The sequence below is a fragment of the Carassius carassius genome, chromosome 30 (genome assembly GCF_963082965.1).
Source record: "Carassius carassius chromosome 30, fCarCar2.1, whole genome shotgun sequence".
In the NCBI taxonomy this organism is placed as follows: Eukaryota; Metazoa; Chordata; class Actinopteri; order Cypriniformes; family Cyprinidae; genus Carassius; species Carassius carassius.
This window is the reverse complement of record NC_081784.1, coordinates 2,543,078-2,555,924: the sequence shown is the minus strand read 5'-3', so window position 1 is coordinate 2,555,924 and position 12,847 is coordinate 2,543,078. Positions and strand designations below refer to the sequence as shown.

Below are 12,847 nucleotides of genomic sequence, written 5' to 3'. Positions count from 1 at the left end.
TATTCAGCGAAAATATTATATCCTGCTAAGAAAGTTTTGTGAGTTTTTATTTTTATTTTATGTAATTACATTGGGAGGAGCCCAAGACACAAATGTAGAGAGAATTGTTTTGTTTTTGTTGTTGTTGTTGTTGTTGTTTTGAGAACGTCAGGACAAAATTATTCAAAAAAATAAAATAAATAGACATAAAAAGGCATGTAACCCTATAGGTTTTTTTTTCATGAGACAGTCAGTTTTTAGGTTTCAGACTATTTTTAACCAAACTTTGTACAAAGTTTCTCAACTAGCCTATGTGAGGAAAGATAATCTTATCTTACTTTATGCAATGTGTAAAATGTCCATAAATCGATATTCCCATTCTATTCAATGTATCACTGCATCTAATTTGCATATTAATGTGTTCTTGGGGCAAACCGTAATAAAAAGGGAAAAAAAGAGTTTTATAATGGGAGTAATAACTTGGCAATATTTTCATAAGAATATCTCATATTTCATAGAAATATATTTTCTTTCCCTATTGACCTGTGTACTGTATGCACACCATCCTTAAAAGGTTTTCAAAATACTTCACAAATTTACCCATGTATAGTAGCTCTTTATAAATTCATGGACTTTGACGATAATTGCATTTTCTGTAACGCGCATGAGGAAGACTTGTCTGATTTGTTTTATACTTTTGATTAATCTTTTTGCTTTTGGTCTAATGTGTGTGCGTTTTTCTTTGTTCGAAGAAATGTTAATTACTCATACTCTCTTTTTTGTTGCGCTTATTCACACAAAAGCAAATTATTATGTCGTTATAGCTTTTACATTTTGCAAGGTAAATATAAAAAATGCGAAATGCATACCCAATGTAATTTATTTGTATTAGAAAGAAATATTTGAAAGAGTATCGAATGCAAATTAATAACAATAACAGATTTCATGGAGGAATTTTTTTCTTGTAGGTACAGTAGTCTATAGTTCCCCCACTGTAGTCCTTGATCTTGTCCTAAGGAAGAAGGAAGATAATTTAAACTATTGTTTAGCTGTTTATATATGTGTTTTTATTGATTTTTTTCTCTCTTCTCTTAAATGTTGTCTTGCAGATTAAAAGTATTATTCTTTCTTGTGTATGTAGATTTGATAAGTAAATTAATTGTAACGTTCAATCATTTTTCAATTAAAAATAATAATAGTTTAAAAATACGTGCACTCTACGGTCACGCGCACAGGTGTGAGTGTCCGTCGCTGATCTATTATATGACTGTATTTTAGATCAGTGGTGTCCGCTCATGTTTTATACAGTCTATGGTCAGCTCGAGCGTCTCTGGACAGTAAACAAACAACATGGCCGATAGTAGTCGCAAGTGGTTATGGATCAGAGGCCGTTTGCTCTGTTTTATCCCATTTCTCCTCTCAACTTCGTCTTTAAATGGAGTTTACGCCGCTCCAGAGATGGGCCTGTGGACTATTACAGTGCTTAATGTGAGTGTGGAAGATGTTTTTGATTATAAATGGATGAAAACGAGCGACTAGTCTAAATGCTATCAGCTAGCATTAGATACCAGGGTGTCTTTAGTTAATGGATTATGTGATGCTTTTAGGTTATTGTTATTAAGGCAACCTCTAGAAATTAGAGACAGATCGAAACACGTTATGAGACAGCTGTCGGAGTTATTAAAATGATAAAACACGCTTTAAAACGCGTGTCCATCTGCTGTGTTTACATGAAGACTAGCTCAATGCTTTATTCTGCAGTTCTGCAAAACACAAGCATGTGTTTTATTTTACTTGCATGAAGAGGTCTGCGATAATGAGAGATTATGTTTAATAATACTGTCAGAATCAAATGGTTGAATACTGCATTGTTGTATTTTTTTACAACATTTATTGCGGTGCTGTGATGAAAGGTAGGTGTGTGTGTGGGTCCAAATGGTTTAAGCTAAAAAACAAGTTTAATACTGCTTTAAATTGTTGTCTGTCCAAAACAAACAAACAAAAAATTAGTTTTTTGTTTAATTTCATTGCAATTTTGTTTTTCTTTTTTTGAGCAAAAAATGAATCTCATACATTTTCCCCTGATTTATAGAAGAGACCCACTAAAATGTTATTCAGTGTAACAATCTTGTCAGGCATATTTACAACAAAAAACTATTTATGACATTTTAAAAGACTAATTACTTACACCCCAAATACTAATTAACTGTAATTTTACATTTTAAAAATTTGCCACTATCCTAGGTTTTTTCCCCCCTTTAAAGCAATACAATTTAATATGCTCCCTTATTCTTTTATATATTTTAATGTACACGTCAGAATTAAGCATGTTGTTTTAATCTTTAAATAAATATTGTGTTACACACTGAATGACCATGTAACATTATTTCAACCAAATTTTGACATTTTATTCACCAAAAACTTATTTGAAACCTTAGAAGTAGACACCAATATGGGATGTCTCGACTTAGACATAGATATATAGATATATAGGTCAATATCTATCTATCTGTTGTGAAAACAAAGAACATCTGTTACTATTTGTTGTATGACAGAAGAAAGAGGCATTAAATAACCTAGTAGCAATACTGTAAATGTAGCCTATTGCTGCATTTTAATTTGCAAACTGAGGGTTTTACTTAGTATTCAGTATGAAGGAATCAGTCAAGTATGACATCTTGCTGTGATGCAGTCACTTTTGACTGTCCATATGATCTGTTTAAAGTTTGTGACCAGGTCTTATTAAATATTTAAAAGCCTGTCTAATTTTTCCACTGAGGGTTTCTAGTGTCTGCCACTGTAAGACAATGCCATATTGCACTAGGTTAATTTACTGCTGAGTACTTTCTGGGGGAAACCGTGTAAAGAATTTGACATTGTGTTTTCTTCTCTTTTGCAGACATCAAGACCTTTATTGTTAAGAAAAGCCATGTATAAGAATACTGACATTCAGCTAAGAGGTGCCTGATGTTATTTCTGCTTAGACTGAAGATAATGCTTCAAAGGAGTACTTCACTTAAAAATGAAAGCTTTTTTAACGTTTACTCACCCTCAAGCCTTCCAAGATGTAGATGAGTTTGTTTCTTTTGGAGATTTGGAGAAATGTAGCATTGCATCACTTGCTCAGCAATGGATCCTCTGCAGTGAATGGGTGCCGTCAGAATTAGTGTAAAAACATCACAATAATCCACACCACTCCAGTCCATCGTTAAGACGTTTTAAAAGCCATAGTTCACCCAAAAATGAAAATTCTGTCATTAATTACTCACCCTCTTGTCATTCCAAACCCAGAAGACCTTTGTTCATCTTTGGAACACAAATTAAGATATTTTTGATGAAATCCGAGAGCTTTCTGACCCTGCATAGACAGCAGTGAAACTGACACAATCAAGGGCCAGAAAAGTAAGAACATCGTTAAAATAGTCCATCAGTGGTTCAACCGTAATTTTATAAATTTATGAATATACTTTTTGTGCACAAAGAAAACAAATATACTGACCATTGATGACACAAATGACAATTTTAACGATGTTCTTACTACTTTTCTGTGCTTTGAATGTGTCAGTTACATTGCTGTCTATGAGAAAGCTCTCGGATTTCATAATTAATTTGTGTGAAGATGAACAAAGCTTTAATGAATTTGAAACAATACAAGTGTGAGTTATTAATGACACAATTTTCATTCTCTGGGGCGAACTTTGTCTTTAACTTTAGATTGTTGCTTTTGGCCAAAATATGAGTCCATAAGAAGAAGCAAAGACTTGAAGATACAAACTGGAGTGGTTTGGAATGTTATGATATTTTTTAGTAGCTGTTTGGACTCTCATTCTGACGGCACCCATTCACTGCAGAGGATCCATTGGTGAGCAAGTGATGCAATGACACATTTCTTCAAATCTAATGAAGAAAGTATCTTGGATGGGCTGAGGGCAAATACATTTTTCAGCAAATTTTCATTGTAGTTGAACTGTTACTTTAATAAAAACATGTCCTGTATTGATTTCACAGTAACATAAGGATCTGTTTTCACTTTGCAGTGGCATCATTCGGTTGTCCAGAGGAAGTGATGTTCTCCATTCAGTGGTTTCTGAAATATTACCCCTGTCACAATGAGTACAACAATATTGAAGTGAGTGGCAGCTGCTTCTGAAATCCTTGCAGCTTCTTTGTTTGTTTATCATTTGTTTATTCGCTCACTCAGGAGATGTATGAAAAGACACCACTGAGTCGAGGTGAGAGTCTGGACCCGAACCCTCTGGGACCCGGACAGTATATTCAACACAAATACAGGGAATTATCCTGCCGCAGTGACATGCACGTCTTCCCCATGCTCAATGTACGTTCACACTGCTTGATTTCAGTCAGTTGTGTTTGCCCTATATTCAGCTAAACCTATTTATGTCCCCTTTATTGAGAAAAATAAGTCAAGAGCATTGTTTTTTGTTTTGTTTTGCATTTATATACAGTTATAGCATTTATTAATATTTTGAATAATCTTTTAATGCCTTTTAGTTTTTAATTTAAGTTTAACTTCAGTCATTGTTATGTGCTTTTGTAGTTTTTTTTAATGTTTTATATTTCTATTTAGCGTAAAAGTATTTTGTACTTTTGTTTTATTAATTTTAGTACTTTAACTTATTTTATTTCAGTTATTTGCCAGTCTAATGTTTCTCTATTACATTTGTTTACGTTCATATTTTTAATAATCTACGTAATATTTATATTTATGTATATTTATTTTTCCGTCAAATAAAAGTCACAGTTGTATTTTGCATTAACAAAATTATGCTATTACTATTTTATTAAAAAAATGTTAAGAAAATTTTTATGCCAAACATTTTATTTCCCCCTCATAACCACAGTGTGATAGAAGTCTCATTCTCACATTATCTGCATTTTCAGACACAATGAAGTTTCTTAAAATGATTAAGATCAGTAATGAATGGTAATTCGACAAATACTAACATTATGTATGCTTGCATTTACAGATCTCAAAAATCTCATGCGAGTGTCATGTTTTCAACCTCTTTCCCAAGTTCCTGACAATCGGCTGATGTTAATCTTTATTTAAAAATTGCATCCTAAGAGATTCAGTGTTACTTGCATTTTTTTAATGTTGACTATTTCATATTTATCTGCAGAAATCTAAAGCAGAACTGAAAACAGTGAAACCGGCTCAAGTGGAAAGCGAGTTACAGGTAGAACCGTTAATTGAAGTTACTGTTTCAAAAGCTACTCCGTCTCAAAAAGAGCAGTATATATTTTCATTGTTTTTAAAAAAAGGATGGCAGTTTCAAAAGTTCTTCTGTTGCTGAGACTGGTTCATACAGAGCAAAGGTGAGACATTCAGGGACACAATATATGGAGTATTTGGGAACAGCAATAGATTGAGGGTTTCTTGAGTAATGCACATCATTTCTTTGTTATTAAAGGATCATGTGATTGCTACGACCTGGAGAGACGGGCCATACCTGCTGGTAGTTCACATCAATTCAAGCAAACAAGATGTCACCTGGAATTTAACCTGTAGGCCTAATCTGCTCTTATCAAAGATGTGTGAATATGTAGCTGTTTCTGCATGGCTGCATGATCTTATCTCATGCTGTCTTATCTAAATTGTGTGTTTCAGTCAGTGTTGTGATGAAGGGAACCCACGGCTATCTCTCTGTCACCGAATGGCCTCTCATGATCGTGAGTAGTTTAGATGCCTCAAGGGAGTGCTAGAGGTTCTGTGGAGGTTTATTATTGCATTTATACATTTGTGTGTATGCAATATAAATTAGTGTATGTGCATGTATAAGAAATAAGATATTGTATTTTGCATTAGTGATACCTATTTTTAGACCTTAATTTATATAAATAAAAAACATTTCTGTGTTTTTTTTTTTGCATGATTTATTATGCGTCTCTCCCTCTTTTCTTCAGTTCTACATGGTGATGTGTGTGGTGTACATCCTGTACGCTCTTCTCTGGTTTGTCTGGGCGTCGTGCTACTGGAAAGACCTGCTGAGGATCCAGTTCTGGATTGCAGGAGTAATTTTCTTGGGCATGATCGAGAAGGCTGTCTTCTGTGCTGAATATCAGAACACTAACAACGTGGGCTCTGCATGTTAGTCAAAATACACTCTTTATTTCTCAGTTACAACCATTTCCTTTACTTACAATGGGCAATTTTAGACACTTAAGTCACTTAAAATTGTGTCATCTATTTGTATTTTTAGTGCTTATGTTGCATTTATTTGATAAAAAAAAATACAGTAGTATTGTGAAATATTATTACAATTTTCTATTTGAATATATTTTAATTTTAATTTTCAGCAGACATTACTCCAGTCTTCAGTCTTTAAGAGCTGTTATTGTTTTTATTAATATTTTGAATGAGCTTTTATGGTTTTATATTTTCAGTTTTCATTTTGTTATTAATTTTTTTGTCATTTGTTTTTGTCGTTTTTATTAGTTTCTTGTTCTTTTTAAATATTAATACCAAACCGAATATATATATATAATAATTTCGTTTTTATACATTTCCAATAAGTAATTTTAGTGCTTCGGTTTATTTCAGTTAATTGCCAAGGCAACATTTCATTGTTTTGTTCAATCTAATATTTATATTTTAATTTCTGCTTTGTTGTCTATCACATTTTTTTAAATATATATATATATATATATATATAGTTATCGATAATTTCCCTGGTCTTTGTGACTATAAACATGCTTCACTAATGACACTAAAGCACACAATACTTTTGCTTTCAGCTTCAATACAAGATGTATTATTCTATCAATTCAAATTGAACCTTTCTTTCAAAGGAATGAATCTGCATCAAGCATCACACTGGCTTTTGCTGCAGTCAATAGGAGTCCAAATGTTTAATAGCTGAATCTCTGTCTCTCCAGCTCAGGGTCTGCTGATCTTTGCCGAGCTTGTCTCTGCTCTGAAGAGGACTCTGGCTCGTTTGCTTGTCATCATCGTCAGTCTGGGCTACGGCATTGTCAAGTGAGTGATGAAAGCATTGTTTGACTGGTTTCAGGATCATTAAAGGTTTTGCAGAAAATGTACTCGCCCTCAGGCCATCCAAGATGTAGAGAGTTTTTTTCTTCATCAGAACAGATTTGGAGAAATGTAGCATTGCATCACTTGCTCAGCAATGATCCTCTGCAGTGAATGGGTGCCGTCAGAATGACAGTCCAAACAGCTGATTAAAAAAAATCACAATAATCCTCACCACTCCAGTTAATCAATTAACATCTTGCCAAGTGAAAAGCTGCATGTTTGTAAGAAAATAAACCATCATTTAGATGTTTTGAACTTCAGACTGCTGCATAACTAAAATGTGAATCCTCTATCCACAATATTGCTTTCTCCACAGAAAAAGTAATCTTTTTTGAATCAGGAGATAAATCTGCACCGTTTACAAGCAAAAGCAGTTCTAAACAAATATGTTTGCAGATTTTGATGTAAGAGAACAACTGGGGATGAAGTTTTTCACTGGAGTAAGTGTTTTTAAGAATTATGAACTTGCATTTTTTGCCAGAAGGGAGAGTTTAAAGTGACGTTATGCTATAGTTATGAATTGCAAAAAAAATCTTTTCCGATGAAGAAACAAACTCGCCTACATCTCGTGTGGCTTGAGAGTGAGCAGGTTTTCAGCAGGTTTTCTTGTTTGGTGAACTATTCCTGTAAGTTATTTTAGATATGGGATGTTGTTGATGATGTTTTTGTGTTTTTCAGGCCGCGTTTAGGCACCGTCATGCACAGAGTGGTGGGTCTGGGTGTGCTTTACTTCATATTTGCTGCAATTGAGGGCGTTCTGAGGATCACTGGGGTAAAGCTGACATCCAGGAGTGTTGTTTTATAATGCAGTTGCTCAATATAAACATCAGTTATTGTCTAATAACTGTGAATTATGATTGTGATTGATCTGTAAGGGTCGAGATAATGGACCAGCGCTCATCACATACGTTATACTAGCTGTGTTTGATTCTTCTGCTATCTGGTTCATATCCTTCCCATGAGCTTACTGAGCCTGTTTCGATCATGAAGAATTCATTTCATTAACAGAATTACACCAACTGGGTTTTAAAGGGATAATTCAACTAAAAAAATGAAAGCTCTTTCATCATTTACTCACCTTCATGTCGACTTCCTTTGTTCTGTTGAACATAGAAGATATTTTGAAGAATGCTGGTAATCAAACAGTTTCTATTCCCATTGGCTTCCATTGTATTTTTTTAAGTCAGTGGGAACCAAAACTGTTTAATTGCCAACATTCCTCACACAGTTTTTATTTTCTACATTCCTGTAATATATCAGATTTAGTTTTTTACAAATGTGAATTATTTGCACACTATAACCGTGTAGTTGAGAAGCATTGGAAGGTGTTTATTCCTTTTCGTTTCATTGTACCTACTATTTCCTATTCCTAATTTTTCCCATGCATCTCCCTCAGGCTAAAGACTCTGACCTGGCCCTGCTGGCCAACATTCCCCTGGCTCTGATTGACTCCTCTCTGTGCTGGTGGATATCCTTTTAGGAAGCCGTGTTTGTGTCTGTACCCCTGCACGATCTGTTTATTGGGCCACATTTTATTCCTGCATGATGCCTTATTTATTGAGTTTTTATTTTCTTATTTCCCAGTTAGACCTGATGACTTTTTTTTTATTACGCATGATGCTAAAAAGAAGATTATGGTTTATTTTAAGCATTATGTTTATGCATGTGTGCGTTGCTGTTAAATGTGTAATGTAAATATCCATATAATGGAAGATGGTGCATTTTTTTTAGCACTGCAAATATACTACTCTTCTAAAGTCTTGGGTCAAGTAAGATTTTTTTTTTTTTTAAGAAATAAAAAACAATTATTCAGAAGGGAGGGATGCATTAAATGTATCAAATGTAAAAGTGTCAGTAAAGACATTTATAATATTACAGAAGATTTCTATTTCAAACAAATGCCCTTCTTTTGAATTTTCATTAAAATTGAAATAATACTTCATAATGTTACTGTTTTAACTGAATTTTTAATGCAGTTTTTCAAAAACATTTTAAAAAATCTTACCGAAACCAAACTTTTGAACGGTATTAATGCACAACTTCACTGCATGCAAAAACATAGTATTTTAAAATTCTATATAATAAAATTAACTATTTTATAAATAATATGCATAATCGCTGAAATCGTGTGATCGTTGCATATTTTCAGTATTATTTCTGTAGTTCAGCCTGCTTATTCCAAGTCTATTTTAGCATATTTAGGTATTTTTTGACTGTAATAATTGGCAGCATGCCACATAGGAATTTTTAGATTAATAATAGATCATAATATTCCTATTCTTATGGTCCTGTAAGTCAGTGACTCGGTTCCTTGACTGTATCTCACATATTTGTCAGTCTGGCACAAACTATTAAGACTCTAAAACTCAGACGAAACCCGGTGAAGTTGTCTTTGTACAGACACTTCACCAACACGCTCATCTTTGCTGTTCTCGGTGAGTATAAAGCATGGAATATCACTGAAATAGTGAAACCCAGTCGAGGTGACTGATATTTGGCGTGTTTCAGCCTCCATTATTTTCATGGTTTGGACGACGAAGAAGTTCCGGTTAGCAGACTGTCAGGCGGTGAGTATCAGAGAGATTACAGCTCTGCTCTGATCGGAGCAGAACCAGAAGATTTCAAACCGTGTGTTCATGTGTGTTTCTGAGCAGGACTGGATGGAGCTGTGGGCGGATGATGCTTTCTGGAGGTTCCTCTTCTCCATCATTCTGCTGGTCATCATGTTTCTGTGGAGGCCGTCTGCTAATAACCAAAGGCAAGCGTACTGAAGAGATCATAATCCTAGTTTTCTTTTAAAGCAGCATCCTGACCGCATCCGTGTTCTCTCTGTGTAGGTATGCATTCATGCCGCTCATTGATGACTCAGATGATGAGGAGATTGAAGAGTTCCTGGTGTCTGCAAACATCGGTCAGTCACTCTTTCGTGTGGTTTTCACTGTAAACTGACGTTATGGTGCTACATGAAAATTGTGGGTTTATTAATATGCACGCTCATCCTCAGCTGATGGGATAAAGTTGAGGGCAGCTAAGACCGAAACCAATGGGACGATGAAGCCTGCATCAGCTCATCCGGTCAGTGTGAACCTAAACCATATAATTGTATTTTTTATATATTTAAACTGTTCTTATGATTTTAAAATGTTCACTCTTTTTATTGCAAGGACAAATTAAATTGAACACAAGTGACCATAAAAACCTTCATAATGTTACAAAAGATTTATATTTAGAATAAATTGTTCTGTTGAACTTGTATGCAGAGAATCCAGAAAATATGTAAAAATATGAAGCAGCACAACTGTTTTTAACATTGATAATAACAAGGATTGTTTTTGAGCAGCGAATCAGGATATTAGAATGATTTCTGAAGGATCATGTGACACTGAAGACTGGAGAAAATACAGCTTTGGATCCCACGAATAAATTGCATCATAAAATATATTCTCGTAGAAAACAGTTGTTTTAAATTGTAAAAATATTTCACAATATTCCTGTTTTTACTGTTTTTTTTTTATCAATTAAATGCAGCCTCGGTGAGACTTAATTAAAAGCATAATACAAATCATAGACCCAACATTTATATATTTTTTCGTTTTATAATTTTCAAATTAAGCGTTATAAATATTTGACAATAAAAGGCAACATAATATAATCAAATGTTGTATTGTTTCAGGATGAAGATTTGAAGTGGGTGGAGGAGAATATTCCTACCTCTCTGACTGATGTGTAGGTCATTTCTGTTTGAAAGAAACATACATGCATAAAAAAAAAGATGAGCGCTTCCTATGGGAATTTGTAATCATTCAATTTTATTTTCAGAGCTCTTCCTGTTCTTCTGGACTCAGATGAGGTATGCAGTTTCACTTTATTTCTGTCATGAATAAAATATATGATCTGAGCACTGAGTCCTTAGCCATCTTCAAGAATCGGCCAAAAACACATCTCTAATGACTAAATGTAAATCATAGTTTTGCTTTGCTGTATCTTTAAGTTTGAGTCTTTTTCTTTACCGTTTTCTTCTCAAATGGGATACATGAGGTGGAGAAAAAAGAAAATATCTGATCCAGTTCCAGGGTTATTATAGTAACAAATATTAAAGCCATAAAAAAACACTTATTTGTTACTTTAAATAAAATAATTGACTTTAAATACATTTATAAAAATTTTTTTTTACCAATTTATTTGCCAATGCAACAATTTTCCTTTTCATTTAGTTGAACTTGATGTATTAATATAAAAAAGGGTGAAACTCTATAAATATAGAAAATCTGAAATGGCAAAACAACAAAATTACTTCAACATTAAAATTAATAGAAAAATAGAAAACAGTTCAAAATATGAATAAAATCATCAGTGTAGTATGTAGTGATATTAAAGTGACACTAAAGTCTAGTTTTAGTCTCTTTTATGTGCATCACCCGTCCTAAATAAATGATTGAATTCATACCTGATTCTGACACAGGAGATCATGACCACCAAGTTTGAGATGTCTAAAATGGAGTGAGGTTGAGAAAGCACCGCAGCTGAAGCAAACCTCCAGAGATCAACCAAAACTGGCATCTGACCCTCACCGGAGAGCGTTTCCTTCCTTCGCTCCGGTTGGGTGGTGGCTTTTAGGTCCATTGAAGGAATCGTGCTGAAGAAGCTGATCTAGATGCAGAACTACATGACCTTCTTTGAGGTGTTACCTCGCTCTCTTTTATTTTTCTGAACTGTTTAAACGTCCAGAAGACTTTAACGTCCTCATCATTCTGTATAAAGAGACGACGGTCTATGTTTAGAAACTTTTGTGATGACATACCTGAAAAAATTGTGAGGAAGTATTTAAATGGGTTAAACTTTGATTAAGAACTTCAAGTTGACCAAAGTGTCTTCTCTGTTCGGTAAGTTAGTCTTTGGCTGTATATAAAGTGTTATTTTAAATGTTTTGTCTCTGATCTCAGCACATGATCATGTGAATAGTAGAATGTGTGTTGGATTTGTATTTGCGAGTTTGTACAGGGAGTAATATAAATGGGCAGATTGAGTAGTTATATATTCTGAATGATTTGATGAAGTTGTTTTGTTTTGTAGAGAGCCCAGCTCAACTTTTCTCACTTTAAAAAAAGAAACCCCAAAATCGAAATGGTTGATATTTAATCATCCTCATCTCGTCTCAAACCCACAAGCCTGTTTTGGCCACAAGAGTAAAAAATAAATAGGTAATAAAATAAAAAAGGTAATTGCATCTTTTTATTTTACAATTCAGCATTTTTTCTTTCAGTTCTGAGAAACTGCAAGACATAAACCCAGATTTATGACTTTTTTTCTAGCAATAATGGGTTTACATCTTGCAATTCTGATTTTTTTTCTTTCAATTGCACTTTATATCTCAGAAATTAAACTTCTCAGAAATCGTATTTGTATCTTGCACTTTTGAGTTTATACCTCGTGGTTCTGGAGGAAACCGTAGAACACAAAAGGAGAAGTTTAAAGCACAATTTAGTAGTGCATGCAACTTGTGCACTATATTCCAAATCTTCTGACATGATGTGAAAGCTTTGTGAGAGGAACAGCACTAAATTTAACCCTCTCTTGGCCAAAAGCTTTCCCCCTCACAAAATGCAATCTGAATACTTTTGTGAATGAGGTTTGAGAGCAGTGTACTTTTGATTGAGTATGAGTTTGAACATAGTACATGAATTTGACTTTTATGATGGAGTTTTGTGTTTTTTGTTTCTACGATGCATTTTTGGCGCTTGAACTTTAATAGTATGCAAAGAAGTAGCATGGATTTAATTTGACGAAAAGGAGTTTTGTGGGTTTGAAACAGCA

At 33.9% G+C, this 12,847-nt stretch overlaps 1 protein-coding gene across 1 annotated transcript; it reads left to right on the top strand.

Annotated features, from left to right (window-relative positions):
- Window positions 1-1,240: 1,240 nt before the first annotated feature.
- On the top strand, window positions 1,241-12,847 carry LOC132110404 (transmembrane protein 87A-like). The gene is made up of 20 exons (XM_059516974.1): window positions 1,241-1,467; window positions 2,879-2,939; window positions 4,017-4,108; window positions 4,181-4,315; window positions 5,121-5,177; window positions 5,263-5,316; window positions 5,412-5,505; window positions 5,609-5,670; window positions 5,905-6,088; window positions 6,877-6,976; window positions 7,712-7,805; window positions 8,430-8,505; window positions 9,364-9,468; window positions 9,542-9,600; window positions 9,688-9,791; window positions 9,871-9,944; window positions 10,038-10,108; window positions 10,707-10,759; window positions 10,853-10,883; window positions 11,496-12,847. The coding sequence occupies exons 1-20, from the start codon at window positions 1,330-1,332 to the stop codon at window positions 11,535-11,537; spliced, it is 1,686 nt and encodes a 561-aa protein (XP_059372957.1). The 5' UTR covers window positions 1,241-1,329; the 3' UTR covers window positions 11,538-12,847.